This window comes from Pseudophryne corroboree, chromosome 4 (assembly GCF_028390025.1).
Source record: "Pseudophryne corroboree isolate aPseCor3 chromosome 4, aPseCor3.hap2, whole genome shotgun sequence".
Classification (NCBI taxonomy): domain Eukaryota; kingdom Metazoa; phylum Chordata; class Amphibia; order Anura; family Myobatrachidae; genus Pseudophryne; species Pseudophryne corroboree.
Window position 1 is genome coordinate 314,037,207 of NC_086447.1, and position 26,916 is coordinate 314,064,122.

Sequence of the window (26,916 nt, forward strand, 5' to 3'; positions counted from 1 at the left end):
CTGTTTGAATGTGGTGTAAAATACTGAACAGATACAGCAATGAGTTGGGTTAATTAAAATATTTAAAGTTGCACAAATTGCTCAATACAATAGCTGAGCGTGAGCATGCAAAACCCAAGCAGAACAGCAGTGCAAAGGTTTTGCTTTCGATATTCCTATCCTTTTATTGCCAAACTTTCGCACACGATGAGCTCACTGTGTCTTGCTTTTGTGTTTTGGAAAATAAAGAAACGTACATTTATTTGTACAGGAAAGAACATCTCATGCTATAAAAATCGTATAAAATTTTCTCTATCGTCCTAAGTGGATGCTGGGGTTCCTGAAAGGACCATGGGGAATAGCGGCTCCGCAGGAGACAGGGCACAAAAAAGTAAAGCTTTTACCAGATCAGGTGGTGTGCACTGGCTCCTCCCCCTATGACCCTCCTCCAGACTCCAGTTAGATTTTGTGCCCGAACGAGAAGGGTGCAATCTAGGTGGCTCTCCTAAAGAGCTGCTTAGAGAAAGTTTAGCTTAGGTTTTTTACTTTACAGTGAGTCCTGCTGGCAACAGGATCACTGCAACGAGGGACTTAGGGGAGAAGTAGTGAACTCACCTGCGTGCAGAGTGGATTTGCTGCTTGGCTACTGGACACTAGCTCCAGAGGGACGATCACAGGTACAGCCTGGATGGTCACCGGAGCCGCGCCGCCGGCCCCCTTGCAGACGCTGAAGAGAGAAGAGGTCCAAAATCGGCGGCTGAAGACTCCTGAGTCTTCATAAAGGTAGCGCACAGCACTGCAGCTGTGCGCCATTTTCCTCTCAGCACACTTCACACAACAGTCACTGAGGGTGCAGAGCGCTGGGGGGGGCGCTCTGAGAGGCAAATAAAAACCTTATTAGAGGCAAAAAATACCTCACATATAGCCCACAGAGGCTATATGGAGATATTTAACCCCTGCCTAACTTCAAAAATAGCGGGAGACGAGCCCGCCGGAAAAGGGGCGGGGCCTATCTCCTCAGCACACAGCGCCATTTTCTCTCACAGAAAAGCTGGAGAGAAGGCTCCCAGGCTCTCCCCTGCACTGCACTACAGAAACAGGGTTAAAACAGAGAGGGGGGGCACGGATTTTGGCGATATTGTATATATATATAAAAGATGCTATAAGGGAGAAACACTTATATAAGGTTGTCCCTATATAATTATAGCGTTTTTGGTGTGTGCTGGCAGACTCTCCCTCTGTCTCCCCAAAGGGCTAGTGGGTCCTGTCCTCTGTCAGAGCATTCCCGGTGTGTGTGCTGTGTGTCGGTACGTGTGTGTCGACAGGTATGAGGACGATGTTGGTGAGGAGGCGGAGAAATTGCCTGTAATGGTGATGTCACTCTCTAGGGAGTCGACACCGGAATGGATGGCTTATTTAGAGAATTACGTGAGAATGTCAACACGCTGCAAGGTCGGTTGACGACATGAGACGGCCGACAATCTATTAGGACCGGTCCAGGCGTCTCAGAAACACCGTCAGGGGTTTTTAAAAAACGCCCATTTACCTCAGTCGGTCGACACAGACACAGACACGGACACTGAATACAGTGTCGACGGTGAATAAACAAACGTATTTCTCATTAGGGCCACACGTTAAGGGCAATGAAGGAGGTGTTACGTGTTTCTGATACTACAAGTACCACAAGAAAGGGTATTATGTGGGAGTGAAAAAACTACCTGTAGTTTTTCCTGAATCAGATAAAATAAAATGAAGTGTGTGATGATGCGTAGGGTTATCCCGATAGCAAATATTGGCGTTATACCCTTTCCCGCCAGAAATTAGGGTACGTTGGGAAACACCCCTTAGGGTGATAAGGCGCTCACACGCTTATCAAGTGGCGTTACCGTCTCCAGATACGGCCGCCCTCAAGGAGCCAGCTGATAGGAAGCTGGAAAAATATCCTACAAAGTATATACACACATACGGTGGTTATACTGCGACCAGCGATCGCCATCAGCCTGGAGATGCAGTGCTGGGTTGGCTTGGTCGGATTCCCTGACTGAAAATATTTTATTCATGTAGAGCATTTAATAGGATGCATTCTATATATATGTATGTGAGATGCACAGAGGGATATTTGCTCTCTGGCATCAAGATAAGTGCGTTGTCCATATCTCCCAGAAGATGTCAGGGACACGACAGTGGTCAGGTGATACAGATCCCATACGGCAGATGGAAGTATTGCTGTATAAAGGGAAGGAGTTATTTGGGGGTCGGTCCATCGGACCTGGGGACCACAGCAACAGCTGGGAAATCCAACCTTTTTTACCCCAAGTTACATCTCAGCTAAAAAAGACACCGTCTTTTCAGCCTCAATCTTTCCTTTCCCATGAGGGCATGCAGGCAAAAGGCCAGTCATATCTGCCCAGACATAGAGGTAAGGGAAGTAGACTGCAGCAGGCAGCCCTTTCCCAGGAAAAGAAGCCCTCCACCGCGTCTGCCAAGTCCTCAGCATGACGCTGGGGCCGTGCAAGCGGACTCAAGGTGGGGGGGTAGTCTCAAGAGTCTCAGGGCGCAGTGGGATCACTCGCAAGTTGACCCCTAGATCGTACGAGTATTATCCCAGGGGTAAAGATTGGAGAGTCGAGACATCTTCTCCTCGCAGGTTCCTGAAGTCTGCTTTACCAACGGCTCCCTCCGACAGGGAGGCAGCATTGGAAACAATTCACAAGCTGTATATCCAGCAGGTGATAATCAAAGTACCCCTCCTACGACAAGGAAAAGGGTATTATTTTTCCACACTATATTGTGGTACTGAAGCCAGACGGCTTGGTGACACATAGTCTAAATCTAAAATGTTTTGAACACTTACATAAAAGGTTCAAATCGAGATAAAGTCACTCAGAGCAGTGATAGCGAACCGGAAAAAAGGGGACTATATGGTGTCCCTGGACATCAAGGATTACCTCCATGTCCAAATTTTGTCCTTCTCATCAAGGGTACCTCTGGTTCGTGGTACAGAACTGTCAATATCAGTTTCAGACGATGCCGTTTGAATTATCCACGGCACCCCGGGCCTTTTTACCAAGGTAATGGCCGAAAAGATGTTTCTTCAAAGAAAAAAGGCATCTAAATTATCCCTTACTTGCACGACCTAAAAAGGGCAAGTTCCAGAGAACAGTTGGAGGTCGGAAGAGCACTATCTAAAGTAGTTCTTCGACGGCACGACTGGATTCTAAATATTCCAAGAATCGCAGCTGTTTTCCGACGATACGTCTGCTGTTCCTAGGGATGATTCTGGACACGGTTCAGAAAAAGGTTTTTCTTCCCGAGGAAAAAGCCAAGGAGTTATCCGACCTGTCAGGAACCTCCTAAAACCAGGAAAGGTGTCTGTACATCAATGCACAAGAGTCCTGGGAAAAATGGTGGCTTTTTACGAAGCAATTCCATTCGGCAGATTCCATGCAAGAATTTTCCAAAGGGATCTGTTGGACAAATGGTCAGGGTCGCATCCTCAGATGCACCTGCGAATAACCCTGTCGCCAAGGACAAGGGTATATCTTCTGTGGTGGTTGCAAAAGGCTCATCTATTGGAGGGCCGCAGATTCGGCATACAGGATTTGATCCTGGTGACCACGGACGCCAGCCTGAGAGGTTGGGGAGCAGTCACACAAGGAAGAAACTTCCAGGGGGTATGGACGAACCTGGAAAAGTCTCTTCACATAAACATTCTGGTACTAAGAGCAATCTAAAATGCTCTAAGCCAGGCGGAACCACTCCTGCAAGGAAAACCGGTGTTGATTCAGTCGGACAACATCACGGCGGTCGCCCATGTAAACAGACAGGGTGGCACAAGAAGCAGGAGTGCAATGGCAGAAGCTGCCAAGATTCTTCGCTGGGCGGAGAATCACGTAATAGCACTGTCAGCAGTGTTCTTCCCGGGCGTGGACAACTGGGAAGCAGACTTCCTCAGCAGACACGATATTCACCCGGGAGAGGGGGGTCTTCATCCAGAAGTCTTCCACATGCTAATAAACTGTTGGGAAAGACCAATGGTAGACATGATGGCGTCTCGCCTCAACAAGAAACTGGACAAGTATTGCGCCAGGTCAAGAGATCCACAGGCAATAGCTGTGGACGCACTGGTAACACCTTGGGTGTACAAATCAGTATATGTGTTTCCTCCTCTGCCTCTCATACCAAAGGTATTGAAGATTATACGGTGAGGAGGAGTAAGAACAATACTAGTGGCTCCGGATTGGCCAAGAAGGACTTGGTACCCGGAACTTCAAGAGTTGGTCACGGACGAACCGTGCCCTCTACTTCTGAGAAGGGACCTGCTACAACAGGGTCCCTGTCTCTTTCAAGACTTACCGCGGCTGCGTTTGACGGCATGGCGGTTGAACGCCAGATCCTAAAAGGGAAAGGCATTCCAGAAGAAGTCATTCCTACCTTGATTAAGGCAAGGAAGGAAGTCACCGCGAAACATTATCACCGCATTTGGCGAAAATATGTCGCGTGGTGCGAGGATCGGAGTGTTCCGACGGAGGAATTTCAACTGGGTCGTTTCCTACATTTCCTACAATCAGGATTGTCTATGGGTCTCAAATTGAGATCTATTAAGGTTCAAATTTCGGCCCTGTCAATATTCTTCCAAAAAGAATTGGCCTCAGTTCCTGAGGTACAGACTTTTGTTAAAGGAGTACTGCATATACAGCCTCCTGTGGTGCCTCCGGTGGCACCGTGGGATCTAAATGTAGTTTTAGATTTCCTCAAATCCCATTGGTTTGAACCATTGAAAAAGGTGGATTTTAAATATCTCACATGGAAAGTGACTATGTTACTGGCCCTGGCTTCCGCCAGGAGAGTATCTGAATTGGCGGCTTTATCTTATAAAAGCCCTTATCTAATCTTCCATTCGGATAGGGCAGAACTGAGGACTCGTCCGCATTTTCTCCCTAAGGTGGTATCAGCGTTTCACCTGAACCAACCTATTGTGGTGCCTGCGGCCACTGGCGACTTGGAGGACTCCAAGTTGTTGGACGTTGTCAGAGCCTTAAAAATATACATTTCAAGGACGGCTGAAGTCAGAAAATCTGACTCGCTGTTGATACTATATGCACCCAACAAGTTGGGTGCCCCTGCTTCTAAACAGACGATTGCTCGTTGGATTTGTACCACAATTCAACTTGCTCATTCTGTGGCAGGCCTGCCACAGCCTAAATCTGTTAAGGCCCATTCCACAAGGAAGGTGGGCTCATCTTGGGCGGCTGCCCGAGGGGTCTCGGCATTACAATTCTGCCGAGCAGCTACGTGGTCGGGGGAAAACACGTTTGTAAAATTCTACAAATTTGATACCCTGGCAAAAGAGGACTTGGAATTCTCTCATTCGGTGCTGCAGAGTCATCCGCACTCTCCCGCCCGTTTGGGAGCTTTGGTATAATCCCCATGGTCCTTTCAGGAACCCCAGCATCCACTTAGGACGATAGAGAAAATAAGAATTTACTTACCGATAATTCTATTTCTCGGAGTCCGTAGTGGATGCTGGGCGCCCATCCCAAGTGCGGATTATCTGCAATACTGTACATAGTTATTGTTAACAAATTCGGGTTATATTGTTAAGGAGCCATCTTTAAGAGGCTCTTTCTGTTATCATACTGTTAACTGGGTTTAGATCACAAGTTGTACGGTGTGATTGGTGTGGCTGGTATGAGTCTTACCCGGGATTCAAATTGCCTCCCTTATTGTGTACGCTCGTCCGGGCACAGTACCTAACTGGAGTCTGGAGGAGGGTCATAGGGGGAGGAGCCAGTGCACACCACCTGATCTGGTAAAAGCTTTACTTTTTTGTGCCCTGTCTCCTGCGGAGCCGCTATTCCCCATGGTCCTTTCAGGAACCCCAGCATCCACTACGGACTCCGAGAAATAGAATTATCGGTAAGTAAATTCTTATTATTACACTGACTGACCAGACTTCACCAAGTTTTCTCCCCAATTCTTAGGGTCATCAAAGAACTCCTCCAATCCTCTTCGAGGTGCCGATGAGTGGAAAGACGAGCGCTGCTGCTGAGAAGCACTCTCAGGTGTTCTTTTACCCAAACCACCGAGAATGACACTGAAAAAAACACACAGTATCAGGGATATTATTTAATCAAGGTGATCATTAAAACATAATCAACATTGTTATGCTATAAGCATTATAAAGCTGGCACACCCAACTGCTACTTACAAATACACATTCCTCTCCCCTATTAGTTCAATCCCATTTCTCTGACGTCCTAGTGGATGCTGGGAACTCCGTAAGGACCATGGGGAATAGACGGGCTCCGCAGGAGACTGGGCACACTAAAAGAAAGATTAGGTCCTATCTGGTGTGCACTGGCTCCTCCCTCTATGCCCCTCCTCCAGACCTCAGTTAGAATCTGTGCCCGGCCAGAGCTGGATGCACCTAGTGGGCTCTCCTGAGCTTGCTAGAAAAGAAAGTATTTGTTAGGTTTTTTATTTTCAGTGAGATCTGCTGGCAACATACTCACTGCTACGAGGGACTGAGGGGAGAGAAGCAAACCTACCTGCTTGCTAGCTTGTGCTTCTAAGGCTACTGGACACCATTAGCTCCAGAGGGATCGAACACAGGGCCCGACCTCGATTGTCCGTTCCCGGAGCCGCGCCGCCGTCCCCCTTGCAGAGCCAGAAGACAGAAGACACAACGAAAACGGCAGCTGTAGACTCCTGTCTTCATTAAGGTAGCGCACAGCACTGCAGCTGTGCGCCATTGCTCCCACAGCACACCACACCACACACTCCGGTCACTGGTGGGTGCAGGGCACTGGGGGGGGGGCGCCCTGGGCAGCAATTAGATTACCTTTTGGCAATAAAAACACACATAATACAGTCTAGCACTGTATATGTGTAAAAACCCCCGCCATTAAAGTACATAAAAGGACAGAAGCCCGCCGCTGAGGGGGCCGGGCCTTCTTCCTCAGCACACCGGCGCCATTTTCTCTTCACAGCTCAGCTGGAAGGAAGCTCCCCAGGCTCTCCCCTGCAGTATCCTGGTACACAAAGGGTGAAAAGAGAGGGGGGGGGGGGCACATAAATTTAGGCGCAAAAATTGTATATACAGCAGCTACTGGGTAAACACTAAGTTGTAGTGTAATCCCTGGGTTATATAGCGCTGGGGTGTGTGCTGGCATACTCTCTCTCTCTGTCTCTCCAAAGGGCCTTGTGGGGGAACTGTCTTCAAATAGAGCATCCCCTGTGTGTGTGGTGTGTCGGTACGCGTGTGTCGACATGTCTGAGGAGGTGATAGAGCGGATATGTGCGTGGGAGGGTGTCTCCGTCGACAACGCCGACACCTGTTTGGATATGTGTAAGTGCTGAGGTAAAATTATTGCACAAAAGGTTAGGGAACAGAAAGGAAATCTACCCTGGTCTGTCCCTATGTCACAGAGACCTTCAGAGTCTCTCTATGCTCATTATCCAAAATAACAAACACTGGTATCGACACGGAGTTTCACTCCACTGGCGACTACGATAATGCAAAGTTACAGCTAAGAGGGCTAAAAGGTATTCAATATATGATTATTGGAATAAAAGATGATTTGCATATCACTGATGACTCATCTGTCCCTGACACGAGAGTACACATGTTAAGGGGAAGAATGCTGAGGTAAAATTCCCTCCTCTCATGAGGAAAAAGAGCGGGAATCTCCAGACAAGAGACGACAGCTTCCCACAAGAGAATTCTCAGGCTGTATCCTTTCCCCACTAGGGCCAGGATGTGTTGAGAATCTTCCCCTTGGGTGTCCTGTTTGCACTAGCTATTCTCAGGGATCCTGCAGATAGTGTGCACATTCTAGTATACTACCCAGACCGGCGATTGTGTCGGCATGGGTTTATAGCGCTGTGGCAGCGTGGACAGGTACCTTATCAGCAGAGATTGAAACCCTAGTATGCATATAAATATATTAAGATGCTGTCTTAAGTGATAGATATATAATTATAAAGCATGCCCAAAGGGACATGAGTATACTGGGTCCTAGAGTCAAAGCTATGTCGATTTCTGCTTGACGTGTCCTGTAGAACACAGGTTCTCAAACTCGGTCCTCAGGACCCCACACGGTGCATGTTTTGCAGGTCTCCTCACAGAATCACAAGTGAAATAATTAGCTCCACCTGTGGAACTTTTAAAATGTGTCAGTGAGTAATTAATACACCTGTGCACCTGCTGGGTTACCTGCAAAACATGCACTGTGTGGGGTCCCGAGGACCGAGTTTGAGAACCACTGCTGTAGAATATACATTGGACAGATGATGCCGTCTTAAGAGGCATATGGAAGGCTGAGGATTGTGTGGAGAAAGGTTCTCGGACCTGGTCTCCACAGCTATAGCTGGTAATTCTGCTAGTTTGCCCTATATTCCTGCACAGCTTTTCGAATAAAGAAACAAGAAAGTCTGAGGTGCGTCCTTTCTTGTCAGAGCCGGGGGCAGAGGAAAGAAGCTGTACAACACAGCTAGTCCCCAGGAACAGAAGTCCTCCCCGGCCTCTACAAAAATCCACCGCATGTCGCTGGGGCTCCACAGGTGGAGCTAGGCCCGGTGGGGACACGCCTTCGTAAGTTCAGCCACAAGTGGGTTCACTCCCTGTTAGATCCCTGGGCAATAGAAATTGTGTCGCAGGGATACAGGCTGGACTGTGAGAAGATGCCCCCTCACCGATGGCCCGGCGGGCTTCCCCCCAGGAGAGGGAGCCAGTGTTAACTGCAATTCGCAAATTGTATCTTCAACAGGTGGTGGTCAAGGGTCCCCTCCTTCAACAAGAGGGTGTTATTATTCGACCATGTTGTAATCCCGAAACCAGACGGTTCGGTTAGACCCATATTGAATTAAAATCCCTGAACATATACCTGAAAAGGTTCAAGTTCAAGATGGAATCGCTAAGAGCGGTCATTGCAAGCCTGAAAAGGGGGAGACTTTATCGTGAATCGGGACATAAGGGATGCATACCTTCATGTCCCCATTTATCCACCTCATCAGGCGTACCTCAGAATTGCGGTACAGGATTGTCATTACCAATTTCAGACGTTGCCGTTTGGTCTCTCCACGGCCCCGAGAATATTCACCAAGGTAATGGCGGATATGATGGTGCTCCTGCGGAAGCAAGGTGTCACTATTATCACATACTTGGATGATCTCCTCATAAAAGCGAGATCAAGAGAGCAGTTGCTGGACAGCGTATCACTTTCTCTGGAAGTGTAACGGCAACACGACTGGATTCTATATATTCCGAAGTCGCAGTTGGTTCCTACAGCTCATCTGCCTCGCCTAGGCATGATCCTAGACACAGACCAGAAAAGGGTTTATCTCCCGATAGAGAGAGCTCAGGAGCTCATGACACTGGTCAGGAATCTATTGAAAACCAAAACAGGTGTCAGTGCATCACTGCACTCGAGTCCTGGGAAGGATGGTGGCATCATACGAGGCCACCCCCTTCGGCTGGTTCCATGCAAGGACAATGGAACTTACTGGACAAGTGGTCTGGATCACATCTTCAGATGCATCGGTTAATCACCCTATCCCCCAGGGCCAGGGTCTCTCTCCTGTGGTGGCTGCGGAGTGCTCACCTTCTCGAGGGCCGCAGATTCGGCATTCAGGACTGGGTCCTGGTGACCACGGATGCAAGCCTCCGAGGGTGGGGGGCAGTTACACAGGGAAGAAATTTCCAAGGTTTGTGGTCAAGTCAACAGACTTGCCTTCACATCAATATCCTGGAACTAAGGGCCATATACAACCCCCTAAGTCAAGCGGAGTTCCTGCTTCGCGACCAACCGGTTCTGATCCAGTCAGACCGCAGGGGCTCATGTAAACCGCCAAGGCGGCACATGGAGCAGGGTGGCAAGGGTAGAAGCCACCAGAATTGTTCGCTGGGCGGAGAATCAAGTAAGCGCACTGTCATCAGTGTTCATTCCGGGAGTGGACAACTGGGAAGCAGATCTCAGGCGATAGCTGTGGTCGCACTAGTAACACCGTGGGTGTTCCAGTCGGTCTATGTATTCCCTCCTCTTCCTCTCAGACCCAAGGGCTGAGAATTGTAATAAAAGGAGGAGTGTGAACAATATTCTTTGCTCCGGATTGGCAAAGAAGGACTCGGTACCCGGAACTGCAAGAAATGCTCTCAGAAGACCCATGGCCTCTGCCTCTCAGTCAGGACATGTTGCAACAGGGGCCCTGTCTGTTCCAAGACTTACCGCGGCTGCGTTTGACGGCATGGCGGTTGAACGCCGGATCCTAGCGGAAAAGGGCATTCCGGATGCAGTTATTCCTACGCTGATAAAGGCTAGGAAAGACGTGACAGCAAGACTTTTTCACTGTATATGGCGAAAATAGGTTGCTTGGTGTGTGGCCGGGAAGGCCCTACAGAGGAATTCCAGCGGGGTCGATTCCTGCACTTCCTACAGTCAGGAGTGACTATGGGCCTAAAATTAGGATCCATAAAGGTCAAGATTTCGGCCCTATCCCTTTTTCTCTCAAAAAGAATTGGCTTCACGGCCTGAAGTTCAGACGTTGTTACAGGGGTGCTGCATATTCAGCCTCCTTTTGTGCCACCAGTGGCACCTTGAGATCTTAACGTTGTGTTGGATTCCTAAAATCCCACTGGTTTGAGCCACTTAAGACCGTGGAGCTAAAATATCTCACGTGGAAAGTGGTCATGCTTTTGGCCTTAGCTTGGGCTAGGCGTGTGTCAGAATTGGCGGCTTTGTCATGTAAAAGCCCCTATCTGATCTTCCATATGGAAAGGGCAGAATTGAGGACTCGTCTCCAATTTCTCCCTAAGGTGGTATCATCGTTTCATTTGAACCAACCTATTGTGGTGCCTGTGGCTACTAGGGACTTGGAGGATTCCAAGTTGCTGGACGTAGTCCGGACTTTGAAAATTTATGTTTCCAGAACGGCGGGAGTCAGAAAGTCTGACTCGCTGTTTATTCTGTATGCAGCCAACAAGGTTGGCGCTCCTGCTTCGTAGCAGACTATTGCTCGCTGGATCTGTAGCAAGATTCAGCAGGCTCATTCTGCGGCTGGATTGCCGCATCCGAAATCAGTAAAAGCCCATTCCACAAGGAAGGTGGGCTCTTCTTGGGCGGCTGCCCGAGGGGTCTCGGCATTACAGCTTTGCCGAGCTGCTACTTGGTCGGGTTCAAACACGTTTGCAAAATTGTGCAAGTTTGATACCCTGGCTGAGGAGGACCTTGAGTTTGCTCATTCGGTGCTGCAGAGTCATCCGCACTCTCCCGCCGGTTTGGGAGATTTGGTATAATCCCCATGGTCCTTACGGAGTTCCCAGCATCCACTAGGACGTCAGAGAAAATAAGATTTAACTCACCGGTAATTCTATTTCTCGTAGTCCGTAGTGGATGCTGGGCGCCCGTCCCAAGTGCGGACTATCTGCAATACATGTATATAGTTATTGCTTAACTAAAGGGTTATTGTTATGAGCCATCTGTTGGATGAGGCTCAGTTGTTGTTCATACTGTTAACTGGGTATGGTTATCACGAGTTGTACGGTGTGATTGGTGTGGCTGGTATGAGTCTTACCCGGGATTCCAAATCCTTTCCTTGTAATGTCTGCTCTTCCGGGCACAGTTTCCTTAACTGAGGTCTGGAGGAGGGGCATAGAGGGAGGAGCCAGTGCACACCAGATAGGACCTAATCTTTCTTTTAGTGAGCCCAGTCTCCTGCGGAGCCCGTCTATTCCCCATGGTCCTTACGGAGTTCCCAGCATCCACTACGGACTACGAGAAATAGAATTACCGGTGAGTAAATTCTTATTTTCCACTGACATTAGTACAGTTCAAATATGCATGGCCCTGAGCACAGAATCCATGTTGATTTTTATCATTTAAAAAAAAACAAAAAAAAAACTTTTGCCAGAGACAAAAAATAGAATTTAATACCTACCGGTAATTCCTTTTCTCCTAATCCGTAGTGGATACTAGGGTCTTGTACTTTAGTACCATGGGGTATAGATCGGGTCCACTGGAGCCTGGCACGTTAAAACTTTTAGTGTGTGTATGCGTGTGCTGGCTCATCCCCTCTATGCCCCTCCTACCAGACTCAGTCTAGGAAAACTGTGCCCAAAGAGACGAATATAACACGAGATAAGAACAAATACAACAGCGGTGAGGCAACAAGCCAACACACAACCATAATGAAAGGAGGGTGCAAACCAGAACAGAGGATAGCCACATCAACCTAACCCGGATAGCACAGCTATCCAAACAGAACGGGACCGTAACGTCGGTCCAACCAAATACTTACCCAGGTAAGCAGGAACAAAGCACCGAGGCAGGCGCCCAGTATCCACTACGGACTAGGAAAAAAGGAATTACCGGTAGGTATTAAATTCCTATTTTCTCTTACGTCCAAGTGGATACTGGGGTCTTGTACTTTAGTACCATGGGTAAGTCCCAAAGCTCCCAAACGGGTGGGAGAATGCTGAGACGCCTGCAAAACCGCCTGACCAAACTGAAGGTCATCCTTGGCCAAAGTATCGAACTTCTAGAATTTCACAAAAGTGTTCTAACCAGAACAAGTAGCAACTCGGCACAATTGTACGGCCGACACACCCCGGGCAGCCGCTCAGGCGGACCCCACCGACCTTGTTGAGTTGGCCTGAATAGATGTCAGCAAGGGCAGAGCCGCCGACGTATAGGTCTGTTGAATGGTCAACCTGAGCCAATGAGCAATAAATTGCTTAGAAGCAGGCCGACCAATCTTGGAGGCATCATAAAGGACAAACAGTGAGTCAGATTTCCGATGATGGGCCGTCCTTTTAACATAAATCTTCAGAGCCCTGACCACATTCAATGTCTCAGGGCCAACGGAAGCGCCAGACAACACCGGAACCACAATAGGCTGATTCACATGAAAAGGTGACACCACTTTAGGCAAAAATTGAGGACAGGTCCTCCGTTCCGCCCTGTCTTCATGACAAATCAAATAAGGGCTCTTACAGGATAAGGCCCCTAATTCCGAGACACGCCTGGCAGATGCCAAAGTCAATAACGTCACAGTCTTCCAGGTGAGAAATTTCAACTCCAACCTATGTAAGGATTCAAACCAGTCCGATTGGAGAAAGGACAGAACCATATTCCTGTCCCACGGAGCCAGGGAAGGTACAAAGGGCGGTTGTATATGAAGAACTCCTTTTAGGAAAATCTGTACTTCTGGCAACAGGGCAAGTTGTTTTTAGAAGAAAATGGAGAGCGCCGAAATAGGGACTTTGATCGAGCCTAAACGTAGCCCATATTCACCCCCGCTTGCAGGAAAAGTAGAAAACTACGAATTCTAAATTCCACGGGAGAAACCTTTCTACCTTCACACCAGAAAATATACTTTTTCCAGATACGATAATGCTTTGACGTCACCATCTTCCTGGCCTGGACCATGGTGGAAATAACCCTAGAGGGAAGACCCTTTCTTGCTAGAATCTCCCTCTCAACTTCCAAGCCGTCAAACGTAGCCGCTGTAAGTCTGGATAAACGAAAGGGCCTTGCTGAAGAAGATTGTCTTGGTGTGGCAGAGGCCAGGTATCCTCCAGAGACATGGTCAGGAGGTCCGAGTACCATGCCCGTCGAGGCCAATCCGGGGCTATTAGAATTGCCTGAACGCTTTCCCTTCGTAGCCTTTTTAGCACCCTTGGGATTAACGGCAGAGAAGGGAACAGGTACACAAACTGGTACATCCACGGTGTCGTCTGCTTGTCCACTGCTACAGCCTGCGGATCCCTCGTTCTGGAGCAGTAACGGCATAGCTTCTTGTTGAGCCGAGAAGCCATCAGATCTATCTGTGGACAGCCCCACCAGTGAATTATCTGTTGAAACAACTGGGGATGTAGGCCCCATTCCCCTGGATGGAAGTCGTGTCTGCTGAGGAAGTCCGCTTCCCAGTTGTCCCGCCTGGAATGAATATGGTAGAAATGGCCCTTGTGTTGGCCTCCGCCCAGAGGAGGATTCTTGACACCTCTTGCATTGCCGCTCTGCTTCTTGTTCCCCTTGTCTGTTTATGTACGCCACTGCCATGGCGTTGTCCAACTGAATCTGGATCGCCCGATCCTTGAGATGAGAAGCCTGCAGAAGTGCATTGTAAACTGCCCTGAGTTCCAGGATGTTTATCGGCAAAGAAGATTCCTGTCTTGACCATTTCCCCTGGAACTGGACCCCTCGGGTCACAGCACCCCACCCCCGGTGGCTGGAATCCGTTGTCAGTAGAATCCACAAGTGTATATGGAAGCTCCTGCCCTCTAACAGGTGAGGCACTTGTAGCCACCATAATAGAGAAATCTGGGCTTTCGGAGATAAGGTCACTTCCCGATGCATGTGAAGGTGAGAACCAGACCATTTGTCTAGTAGATCCAGTTGAAATGGCTGGGCATGGAATCTGCCGTATTGGATTGCCTCGTAAGCAGCCACCATTTTGCCTAGTAAGCAGATGCAAAGATGTATGGACATCTTGCGAAGACTGAGGACCGAGCAGACCATAGCCTGGATAGCCAAGGCCTTGTCCATCGGAAGAAACACCTTTTGAGACACTGTATCCAGTATCATTCCCAGGAACTGAAGACATTGGGTCGGTCCAGGTGAGATTTCTGAAAATTTAGGATCCACCCATGACCCGTAAGTAGGCGAGTTCTCAGTTCGATGCAGTGCAGCAGACGCTTCCTGGACACAGCCTTTATGAGATCATCCAAGTAGGGGACTATGTCGACTCCCATCATGCACAGTTGCAGCATCATCTCCGCCATGACCTTGGTGAAGACCCTCGGAGCTGTGGATAATCCAAAGGGTAAGGCCTGAAACTGGAAATGGCATTCCAATATGCCAAACCTGAGGTAAGCCTGATGAGTAGGCCACATGGGAATGTGTAGGTAAGCATCATTGATATCCAGAGACACCAGGAACTCCCCCTTCTCCAGATCGCACACCACATCCCGCAGAGATTCCATCTTGAACAACCTCAGATACTTGTTTAGAGACTTCAGGTTCAAGATGGGGCGCACCGAACCATCTGGTTTGGGAATGACAAAAAGACTGGAGTAAAAACCCCTGTTGCCTAACGGGGGAGGTACAGGAACCACCCCCCCTGTCTACAAAAGTTTTTGAATAGCCTCTTGCAAGGAAACTTTTGCTGCGGGTAAAGCTGGTAAGCCAGACTTGAAAAATCTGTGAGGAGGGAGTGAAATTCCAGCCGGTATCCTTGGGAAATGAGGTCCATCACCCAAGGATCCCGGCAGGATGCCGCCCACACATGTGCGAAGTGTTGACGGCGAGCACCTACCTGAAATTCGCCTTGCTGCTGGGGCCAACCGTCACGCGGAAGGCAGAGGATCCGGTGGTCTGGTCCAGGGAGGCAGCAGCTGCAGGTTTACGGGACTTACCACGAGATCCTCTGGGAGTGGTGGAGACCCCTCAGCCCCTGCCCCTGAACCTTGCCACACAAAAGGACTGCAAGGAGGGTCCAGTGTAAGAACGTAAAGCAGATGGCGCAGCCGACGGCAGATATGTAGACTTACCCGCCGTTGCTTGGGAGATCCATTTATTTATTTTGTCTCCAAACAAGGCATCACCTGTAAATGGAAGATTTTCTACAGCCTTTTTAAAATCAGCATCAGCCGACCACTGACGTAACCACAGAGCTCTGCGCGCCGATACAGCCATAGCAGTAGTGCGGTCATTTATCTTACACAACTCTTTAATAGCCTCACTCATAAAATTTGCAAATCCTGTATATGTTGCCACAGAGTAATGACTTCATCCCGGGGCAGAGAGTCCAAACCGTCAATAACATTATCTGACCACTTGACTACCGCCCTGGAAATCAACCCACAAACAATTGTGGGGCGTTGTGCTGCGCCTGCTGCAGTATATATTGCCTTGAGCGTGGTCTCAAGCTTACGGTCAGCTGGCTCTTTTAGGGATATAGCCCCTGGTACTGGCAGTACCAATTTTACAGACAGTCTGGATACAGATGTATCGACTGACGGGGGTTTTCCCCATACCTTCCTGTCCTCAGCCGGGAGGGGAAAAATAGATCAAATATTTAAAATTCCTCAGGAGGTTTTTATCAGGGTTTAACCATGCCTGCCTGGCCAGGAAGTTTAATTCTTTAGACATTGGAAAAGTTGCTGAGCTCTTGGGTCTAACATTAAAGTGTAACTACTCATCTAGCTCCGCCTCCTGGTGCGGTATGTGGAGAACCTCTCTTGCAGCAAAAATGAGAGCCTCCACCCAAGGGGACAGAGAACTGTCCTCATCCATATCATCAACATCCACATCAGGCTGATCAGAATCAGACTGCAGCACCTGTGGCAGTGAGCGTTTATGGGACACCACTAGAGGGGGCTGAGTAGCCTTCTTGGCATCTGCTGCTTTGGCCACACAATCAACAGCGAGTTTTAATACCTGTGTCTCTCTTTTAGAAGCAGCTGATTCCGAATTTACATTTTGAATCATGCTTTTAAAGCTATCTAACCAGTCAGGTGCCTGTGAGCTGGGTCCCTGTGGAGATAAGAAACATAGCTCACACATGAGAGGGGGTAGAATTGCAAGCAGCACACAGAACCATGTCAACAGATATCATACACAGAAGTAATACACCAATAGCCCACTGACCAACACCCCACACAGACCCTAGAGAGGTCCTGGAGTGACACTGAGGAGCGAACACCAGCACATAGCAGCACAATGTGTTGAATTATGTGTATGACCTGATACTAGTGCAGCACAGCTACCGCTGGCGCGCTCCCCCCTTGCTATGAGCCCCTGGTACCAGTTTACAATCCTGGAGGAGCAGCGTGCATGCAGCAATTAAGATCTGCAGCAGCAGGAAATGGCGCCTTCCCTCCGCTGGTCCCACTCCGGGAAGCCCCGCCCCCCTACAATGGCGCGCGGTCCTTAATACAGATTATACTGGCCACATACAAAACAGTAAAGCATGCGTTGTTACAGTACACACAAAGCCTTTTAAGACAGTGAGCACTGCGGGGCAACAGCCCTGAGCCAGTGTGTCTGCGGTGGGCACCGCAGCTCCTGGCCCGGGACCCCGATGTAACACTCACCACACATTGTAACTTCGGCATCTGTTAGAGGGTGGCGGCTAGCTGCTGGCGTGGGCACACATACTAACGATGTGTGATCAGCGCCTCAGGAGCTCAGTGTCCAGTCAGTTGGGATTACGAATCATTAACCCTCAGGAGGTTGGTTCGGTCCCCCCTCTAAGTCCCACTCGTCAGGTAGTCTGGTTGCCAACCAGAGCTACCTGAAAATAATAAACTAACATAACAAGAAAGAAAAAATCTCTGGAGCTCCAGAGAAGTGCACCCGGCTCCTTGGGCACATTTTTCTAAACTGAGTCTGGTAGGAGGGGCATAGATGGGAAGAGCACGTACACACATACACACACTAAAAGTTTTAAAGTGCCAGGCACCAGTGGACCCGATCTATACCCCATGGTACTAAAGTACAAGACCCCAGTATCCACTAGGACGTAAGAGAAATATGGCATTACACCCTTTTACCCCAAGAAATGTTCATTGCAGCTCAGTGCAAGTAATTTTCTATTCTTGCAGAATTTGTGAATTTCAGTGCTATCAATGAGCTCAATTCAATTCAGTGACAGATGAATAGCTAATTCCCGCCGCTATTCAATACAGCGCAGTGGTAAGTCGGAGAATGTCCATTCTTCCGAGGTAAACAGGGTGTTTTGTCGGGAAAACGTGCATTCTCCGACTTAAGTGCCCGGCGCAACATGGGTTCCTCCACACTAAGTGCAGAAATCAGCATCGTGCCAGCACTTTTGTCGGATTTCTGCTTGCAAACCCCCAGGGTTGCAAGAAGAAATCCTGTCGTTGGGTGTCACATGGCGCCGTATTGAATAGCACCAGGAGCCCTTTCAACTGTCAATGATTTGAATCATGTCCAATGCCTGTCACTGGTGTACACTTCACTGACCCCCACCATCACACTCACACGTAGAATAGAGCAGTCTGCATCCATAAATCCATAACACAAACACCTGCCGACGAAGGGCACAAATGGATAACGGGTCATTGTAACCAACAGGTTCATGGTGGTTGTTCAGATACCAGAGTAGTTTTCATAAATAACCCCTCAGATCTATTATTTTTGTCAAGCATCATAAATTAATTGCCCTATGTAGTAAAGCAAGGGATTACACATAATTTTAAATTGGCTAAAAAAGGGTTCTTAGTTCAAAGAAAGATCACAATTCCTATTCGAGTTTGCATTTACTAATATTAGTTAAAACAATAGTTACTGTCTTTCTTAACTACTGCTAAACCATTAACGGGAGAGAAAAAAGTCAGATCAGGAAAATAGCAGGAATAGGGAGACACCCGCATCCCTGATTGCATTTGTCAGAAGTGTCTAAAACTGGGTACACAATTGGATGACCTTGTGATGCACTGATACAATATAACAATAAATCTGCGTGTCCATGTACACACGATTCACCGCACAATGACAATGGATCATTTTCAAATTGGACTGAAGTGCTAAGTGGTGTGCCACAAGAGTCTGTACTAGGACCACTATTGTTCAACATTTTCATTAATGACCTAACAGTAGGTCTAGAGAGCATGGTGTCAATTTTTGCAGACCATACCAAATTGTAAGATTATAGATACGGAGGGGGATGCCGAGTCTCTTCAGAATGACTTCGTTAAACTAGAAGCATTGGCAGCCAAATGTAGAATGTGCTTCAATACAGACAAGTGTAAGGTAATGCACTGTGGTAGCAAGAACAAAAATAACACCTACATACTAAATGGGGTAATATTAGAGGATTCTGTACTGGAAAAAAACTTGGGTGTTCACATAGATAGCAAACTAAGCTGCAGTACCCAAAGTAGGATTGCAGCAAAGAAGGCTAATAAGATATTAGCATGCATAAAACGGGGAATTGATGCAAGGGACGAGAGTGTTATACTCCCATTATATAAATCGCTAGTGAGGTCACATCTTGAATACTGTGTACAATTTTGGGCACCATACTACAAAAAGGATATCCTGGAGCTAGAAAAGGTTCAGAGGCGGGCGACCAAACTAATTAAGGGCATGGAGACGCTGGAATAAGAGGAAAGGCTTGCAAGACTAGGCATGTTTACACTGGAAAAGAGGAGACTGAGAGGGGACATGATCAACATCTACAAATATATAAGGGGACAATACACAGAGCTTGCGCTGGACCTGTTTTTGGTAAGATCAGCACAGAGTATACGTGGACACTCGCTTAGGGTGTGTACACACGGCGAGATCCTTGCTATGCCCGATTTTCACTTGCGATTTTCCTTGACCTCCCCGGAGCCAAGATAGCACAGATTTTGACTAACTTTTCTTGAGATATGGACTATGGGGTCGATTCAATTTGGCAACAGATGAACAGCGCCGGGAATTAGCTCCCGACCCTATTCAATTCAGCTACTAGTTACCCGCAATTGTCGGGAATTCTTCTCTCACCCCCAGGGGGTGAGAGAAAAAAACCAACAAAAGTGCTGCCGCGCGGCTGGCGCGAGGCTGATTCTGTCGGGAATCAGCATCGCCGCGAGTAGTTAAGTCGGAGAATGCCCGTTCTCCCGACAAAACTACCTGTTAAGTCGGCGAGAACGGGCATTCACCGACTTAACTTTAGCTGAATTGAATAGCGTCGGGAGCTAATTCCCGGCGCTATTCATCTGTTGCCGTATTGAATCGACCCCTATGTGTGCTTACGATATTGGCTTATGTGAGATTTTGGCTTATGTGAGATGTCATTGACATGTGAGGTGACTTTCACCCTTGCGATCTGCACTAACTTTTCTTGCGATTTTGACTATAGTCAAAATCGAAAGAAAATATCTCACCGTGTGTACACACCCTTAGGTTGGAGGAGATTCCGCACAATGCGGCGTAAAGGATTTTTCACAGTAAGGACAATACGTGTTTGGAATTCCATGCCTGAGGGAGTTGTAATGGCGGACTCAGTCAACACCTTTAAGAATGGGTTAGATAAATTCCTAATGGATAAGGATATCCAGGGTTATGGTGCGTAGTAACGCACTATAGTTACTATAAAAAGAGGACTAAAACACAACGGCTGACATCAGCATCAGACAAAATTTAGACCAAAATAATCCTGCATTGGAGATCACAAATAGGTTGAACTCGATGGACAAATTGTCTTTTTTTCAACCTTAGTTACTATGATTACTGTAACCACACCGTATCATACGTCGCAATGTCCCATCTGATGTGCAGCAGATTAGATGAGAAGATGCGACAATACAGTTCATCAAACGGTGAATAATGTTTACACGATACACCCTGGTCGTGCAGAGGGTATACGTTCAGGATCCCGGCAGCCGAAATACCGACACCAGAATCCTGACAGGTGTAAAAACACTGACGCTGGAATTCCGACCAGATCAATATCTAGATGCCGGGATCCCAAAGGTAAGTTTACACCAGAGGCTTAGGACTTGGCCTCGCGAGGTGGGGCGTGGGTGTGTGTGTGTGGGGGGTTTAGGGTTAAGATGCGGTAATGGGGGGGGGGGGGTGTTAGGTTTAGGCAATAAGGGGGGAGGTTAGGGTTACATCAGGATGCCGGCGTCGGTATTGTGAACGCCGCATCCCGTCCGCTGGGATCACATACCGATCCCATGCAGAGTGGTATTGTATGACAAATTGTATACTGTGTAACCAGCTTTAATTACAATTAACACTTCTCCTCTATCTTCTACAGTCTAGTAAAATATACAGTAAATGTATTGTCCATGTGTGTACAATTGCTCTTCGAGCTTAGCATAAACGGTTTAGAAGAAAAGAAAGCATAGTGAGGTTTTCTACTCTACGGGGGTCAGGTAGGAAGCTGATCAGAACATCCATTGCAGAAATAAAACAAAAAACTTTGAAAGATAAATCAAGCAATTTCACAGAAAGGCCAGAATACCAGCGAGCTTAAAATGTCCATTGCCATAGTTACTACAGTAGCGATAACACACAAAAAGGTGTGACACGTGGATGCTCATGAGGAAGCTGGCTGTCTATGGACCAGTAAACATGCTGAGCCTGAGATGACTTTGTCAAAGCCATTTGGACTCCTGGAATCCAAGCTCTGGAAAATAAGAATTTACTTACCGATAATTCTATTTCTCATAGTCCGTAGTGGATGCTGGGGACTCCGTAAGGACCATGGGGAATAGCGGCTCCGCAGGAGACTGGGCACAAAGTAAAAGCTTTAGGATCACCTGGTGTGCACTGGCTCCTCCCCCTATGACCCTCCTCCAAGCCTCAGTTAGGATACTGTGCCCGGACGAGCGTACACAATAAGGAAGGATTTTGAATCCCGGGTAAGACTCATACCAGCCACACCAATCACACCGTATAACCTGTGATCTGAACCCAGTTAACAGCATGATAACAGAGGAGCCTCTGAAAGATGGCTCACAAAAATAATAACCCGATTTTTGTAACAATAACTATGTACAAGTATTGCAGACAATCCGCACTTGGGATGGGCGCCCAGCATCCACTACGGACTACGAGAAATAGAATTACCGGTGAGTAAATTCTTATTTTCTCTAACGTCCTAAGTGGATGCTGGGGACTCCGTAAGGACCATGGGGATTATACCAAAGCTCCCAAACGGGCGGGAGAGTGCGGATGACTCTGCAGCACCAATGAGAGAACTCCAGGTCCTCCTCAGCCAGGATATCAATTTTGTAGAATTTTACAAACGTATTTGCTCCTGACCAAGTAGCTGCTCGGCAAAGTTGTAAAGCCGAGACCCCTCGGGCAGCCGCCCAAGATGAGCCCACCTTCCTTGTGGAGTGGGCATTTACAGATTTTTGGCTGTGGCAGGCCTGCCACAGAATGTGCAAGCTGAATTGTACTACAAATCCAACGAGCAATAGTCTGCATAGAAGCAGGAGCACCCAGCTTGTTGGGTGCATACAGGATAAACAGCGAGTCAGATTTCCTGACTCCAGCCCTCCTGGAAACATATATTTTCAGGGCCCTGACAACGTCTAGCAACTTGGAGTCCTCCAAGTCCCTAGTAGCCGCAGGCACCACAAATAGGTTGGTTCAGGTGAAACGCTGAAACCACCTTAGGGAGAAACTGAGGACGAGTCCTCAATTCCGCCCTGTCCGAATGGAACATCAGATAAGGGCTTTTTCAGGATAAAGCCGCCAATTCTGACACGCGCCTGGCCCAGGCCAGGGCCAACAGCATGACCACTTTCCATGTGAGATATTTTAACTCCACAGATTTAAGTGGTTCAAACCAATGTGACTTTTGGAACCCAAAACTACATTGAGATCCCAAAGTGCCACTGGAGGCACAAAAGGAGGCTGTATATGCAGTACCCCTTTTACAAACGTCTGAACTTCAGGGACTGAAGCTAGTTCTTTTTGGAAGAAAATTGACAGGGCCGAAATTTGAACCTTAATGGACCCCAATTTCAGGCCCATAGACACTCCTGTTTGCAGGAAATGTAGGAATCGACCCAGTTGAATTTCCACCGTCGGGCATTACTGGCCTCGCACCACGCAACATATTTTCGCCAATTGCGGTGATAATGTTTTTGCGGTAACATCCTTCCTGGCTTTGATCAGGATAGGGATGACTTCATCCGGAATGCCTTTTTTTCCCTTCAGGATCCGGCGTTCAACCGCCATGCCGTCAAACGCAGCCGCGGTAAGTCTTGGAACAGACAGGGTCCTTGCTGGAGCAGGTCCCTTCTTAGAGGTAGAGGCCACGGATCCTCCGTGAGCATCTCTTGAAGTTCCGGTTACCAAATCCTTCTTGGCCAATCCGGAGCCACGAATATAGTGCTTACTCCTCTCCATCTTATCAATCTCAGTACCTTGGGTATGAGAGGCAGAGGAGGGAACACATACCCTGACTGGTACACCCACGGTGTTACCAGAGCGTCTACAGCTATTGCCTGAGGGTCCCTGGACCTGGCGCAATACCTGTCGAGTTTTTCCCAACGGTTTATAATCATGTGGAAGACTTCTGGGTGAAGTCCCCACACTCCCGGGTGGAGGTCGTGCTGAGGAAGTCTGCTTCCCAGTTGTCCACTCCCGGAATGAATACTGCTGACAGTGCTATCACATGATTTTCCGCCCAGCGAAGAATCCTTGCAGCTTCTGCCATTGCCCTCCTGCTTCTTGTGCCACCCTGTCTGTTTATGTGGGTGACTGCCGTGATGTTGTCCGACTGGATCAACACCGGCTGACCTTGAAGCAGAGGTCTTGCTAAGCTTAGAGCATTGTAAATGTCCCTTAGCTTCAGGATATTTATGAAGTGATGTCTCCAGGCTTGACCATAAGTCCTGGATATTCCTTCCCTGTGTGACTGCTCCCCAGCCTCGCAGGCTGGCATCCGTGGTTACCAGGACCCAGTCCTGAATGCCGAATCTGCGGCCCTCTAGAAGATGAGCACTCTGCAACCACCACAGGAGGGACACCCTTGTCCTTGGTGACAGGGTTATCCGCTGATGCATCTGAAGATGCGACCCGGACCATTTGTCCAGCAGGTTCCACTGGAAAGTTCTTGCGTGGAATCTGTCGAATGGGATTGCTTCGTAGGAAGCCACCATTTTACCCAGAACCCTTGTGCATTGATGCACTGAGACTTGGCTCGGTTTTAGGAGGTTCCTGACTAGCTCGGATAACTCCCTGGCTTTCTCCTCCGGGAGAAACACCTTTTTCTGGACTGTGTCCAGGATCATCCCTAGGAACAGAAGACAAGTCGTCGGAACCAGCTGGGATTTTGGAATATTGAGAATCCAACCGTGCTGCAGCAACACTACCTGAGATAGTGCTACACCGACCTCCAACTGTTCCCTGGATCTTACCCTTATCAGGGAATTGTCCAAGTAAGGGATAACTAAAATTCCCTTCCTTTGAAGGAATATCATCATTTCGGCCATTACCTTGGTAAAGACCCGGGGTGCCGTGGACCATCCATACGGCAGCGTCTGAACTGATAGTGACAGTTCTGTACCATAAACCTGAGGTACCCTTGGTGAGAAGGGTAAATTTTAACATGAAGGTAAGCATCCTTGATGTCCCGAGACATCATGTAGTCCCCTTCTTCCAGGTTCGCAATCACTGCTCTGAGTGACTCAATCTTGAATTTGAACCTCTGTATGTAAGTGTTCAAAGATTTTAGATTTAGAATCGGTCTCACCGAGCCGTCCGGCTTCGGTACCACAACAGTGTGGAATAATACCCCGTTCCCTGTTGCAGGAGGGGTATCTTGATTATCACCTGCTGGGAATACAGCTTGTGAATGGCTTCCAAAACTGTCTCCCTGTCAGAAGGAGACATCGGTAAAGCCGACTTTAGGAAACGGCGAGGGGGAGACGTCTCAAATTCTAATTTGTACCCCTGAGATATCACCTGAAGGATCCAGGGGTCTACTTGCGAGTGAGCCCACTGCGCGCTGAAATTCCTTGAGACGGGCCCCCCACCGTGCCTGATTCTGCTTGTAAAGCCCCAGCGTATACTGAGGGCTTGGCAGAGGCGGGAGAGGGTTTCTGTTCCTGGGAACTGGCTGATTTCTGCAGCCTTTTTCCTCTCCCTCTGTCACGGGGCAGAAATGAGGAACCTATTGGCCGCTTATCCACGAAAAGACTGCGCCTGATAATACGGCGTCTTCTCATGTTGAGAGGCGACCTGGGGTGCAAACGTGGATTTCCCAGCTGTTGCCGTGGCCACCAGGTCTGAAAGACCGACCCCAAATAACTCCTCCCCTTAATAAGGCAATACTTCCAAATGCCGTTTGGAATACGCATCACCTGACCACTGACGTGTCCATAACCCTCTACTGGTAGAAATGGACAACGCACTTAGACTTGATGCCAGTCGGCAAATATTCCGCTGTGCATCACGCATATATAGAAATGCATCTTTCAAATGCTCTATAGGCAAAAATATACTGTCCCTATCTAGGGTATCAATATTTTCAGTCAGGGAATCCGACCACGCCAACCCAGCACTGCACATCCAGGCTGAGGCGATTGCTGGTCGCAGTATAACACCAGTATGTGTGTAAATACATTTTAGGATACCCTCCTGCTTTCTATCAGCAGGATCCTTAAGGGCGGCCATCTCAGGAGAGGATAGAGCCCTTACAAGCGTGTGAGCGCTTTATCCACCCTAGGGGGTGTTTCCCAACGCACCCTAACCTCTGGCGGGAAAGGATATAATGCCAATAACATTTTAGAAATTATCAGTTGTTATCGGGGGAAACCCACGCATCATCACACACCTCATTTAATTTCTCAGATTCAGGAAAACTACAGGTAGTTTTTCCTCACCGAACATAATACCCCTTTTTGGTGGTACTCGTATTATCAGAAATGTGTAAAACATTTTTCATTGCCTCAATCATGTAACGTGTGGCCCTACTGGAAGTCACATTTGTCTCTTCACCGTTGACACTGGAGTCAGTATCCGTGTCGGGGTCTATATCTGCCATCTGAGGTAACGGGCGCTTTATAGCCCCTGACGGCCTATGAGACGTCTGGACAGGCACAAGCTGAGTAGCCGGCTGTCTCATGTCAACCACTGTCTTTTATACAGAGCTGACACTGTCACGTAATTTCTTCCAACAGTTCATTCACTCAGGTGTCGACCCCCTAGGGGGTGACATCACTATTACAAGCAATCTGCTCCGTCTCCACATCATTTTTCTCCTCATACATGTCGACACAAAAGTACCGACATACAGCACACACACAGGGAATGCTCTGATAGAGGACAAGACCCCACTAGCCCTTTGGGGAGACAGAGGGAGAGTTTGCCAGCACACACCAGAGCGCTATATATATATACAGGGATAACCTTATATAAGTGTTTTTCCCCTTATAGCTGCTGTATAGTTAATACTGCGCCTAATTTGTGCCCCCCTCTCTTTTTTAACCCTTTCTGTAGTGTAGTGACTGCAGGGGAGAGCCAGGGAGCTTCCCTCCAACGGAGCTGTGAGGGAAAATGGCGCCAGTGTGCTGAGGAGATAAGGCAGCCGATAAAGGGGCGGAGCCTATCTCCCGTTTTTTTTATGTATTTTGGCAGGGGTTAAATGCATCCATATAGCCCAGGAGCTATATGTGATGCATTTTTTGCCATCCAAGGTGTTTATTATTGCGTCTCAGGGCGCCCCCCCCAGCGCCCTGCACCCTCAGTGACCGGAGTGTGAAGTGTGCTGAGAGCAATGGCGCACAGCTGCAGTGCTGTGCGCTACCTTGTTGAAGACAGGACGTCTTCTGCCGCCGATTTTCCGGACCTCTTCTGCCTTCTGGCTCTGTAAGGGGGCCGGCGGCGCGGCTCTGGGACCCATCCAAGCTGGGCCTGTGATCGTCCCCCTGGAGCTAATGTCCAGTAGCCTAAGAAGCCCAATCCACTCTACACGCAGGTGAGTTCGCTTCTTCTCCCCTTAGTCCCTCGATGCAGTGAGCCTGTTGCCAGCAGGTCTCACTGAAAATAAAAAACCTAAACTAAAACTTTTACTAAGAAGCTCAGGAGAGCCCCTAGTGTGCATCCTTCTCGTTCGGGCACAGAGATCTAACTGAGGCTTGGAGGAGGGTCATAGGGGGAGGAGCCAGTGCACACCAGATAGTCCTAAAGCTTTCTTTAGATGTGCCCAGTCTCCTGCGGAGCCGCTATTCCCCATGGTCCTTACGGAGTCCCCAGCATCCACTTAGGACGTTAGAGAAATATTTGGACTTTTTCTTCTCCACTGGACATACAAGTGCAGCGTCTTCTGCACCCGAATCACCCCTTCTACAATACCTACTCCGTCTATTACGGAGAGACTAATGGAGACTGCTACTACAAAGATCTGGTAACCTTACTGCTAATCAGTGACCTGCTATGGACACTTATTGGAGAGGGT

The 26,916-nt window shown here is 48.4% G+C and overlaps 1 protein-coding gene across 2 annotated transcripts in view; it reads right to left on the reverse strand.

Moving 5' to 3' along the window:
- Positions 1 to 26,916, reverse strand: part of MRPL47 (mitochondrial ribosomal protein L47) — a 140,136-nt gene that overhangs the window by 108,336 nt on the left and 4,884 nt on the right. For both annotated transcript variants that reach the window (XM_063916316.1, XM_063916317.1), the window contains exon 2: positions 5,931 to 6,076. In XM_063916316.1, the coding sequence (XP_063772386.1) occupies positions 5,931 to 6,076 (146 nt within the window). The remainder of the gene's footprint in view (positions 1 to 5,930; positions 6,077 to 26,916) is intronic.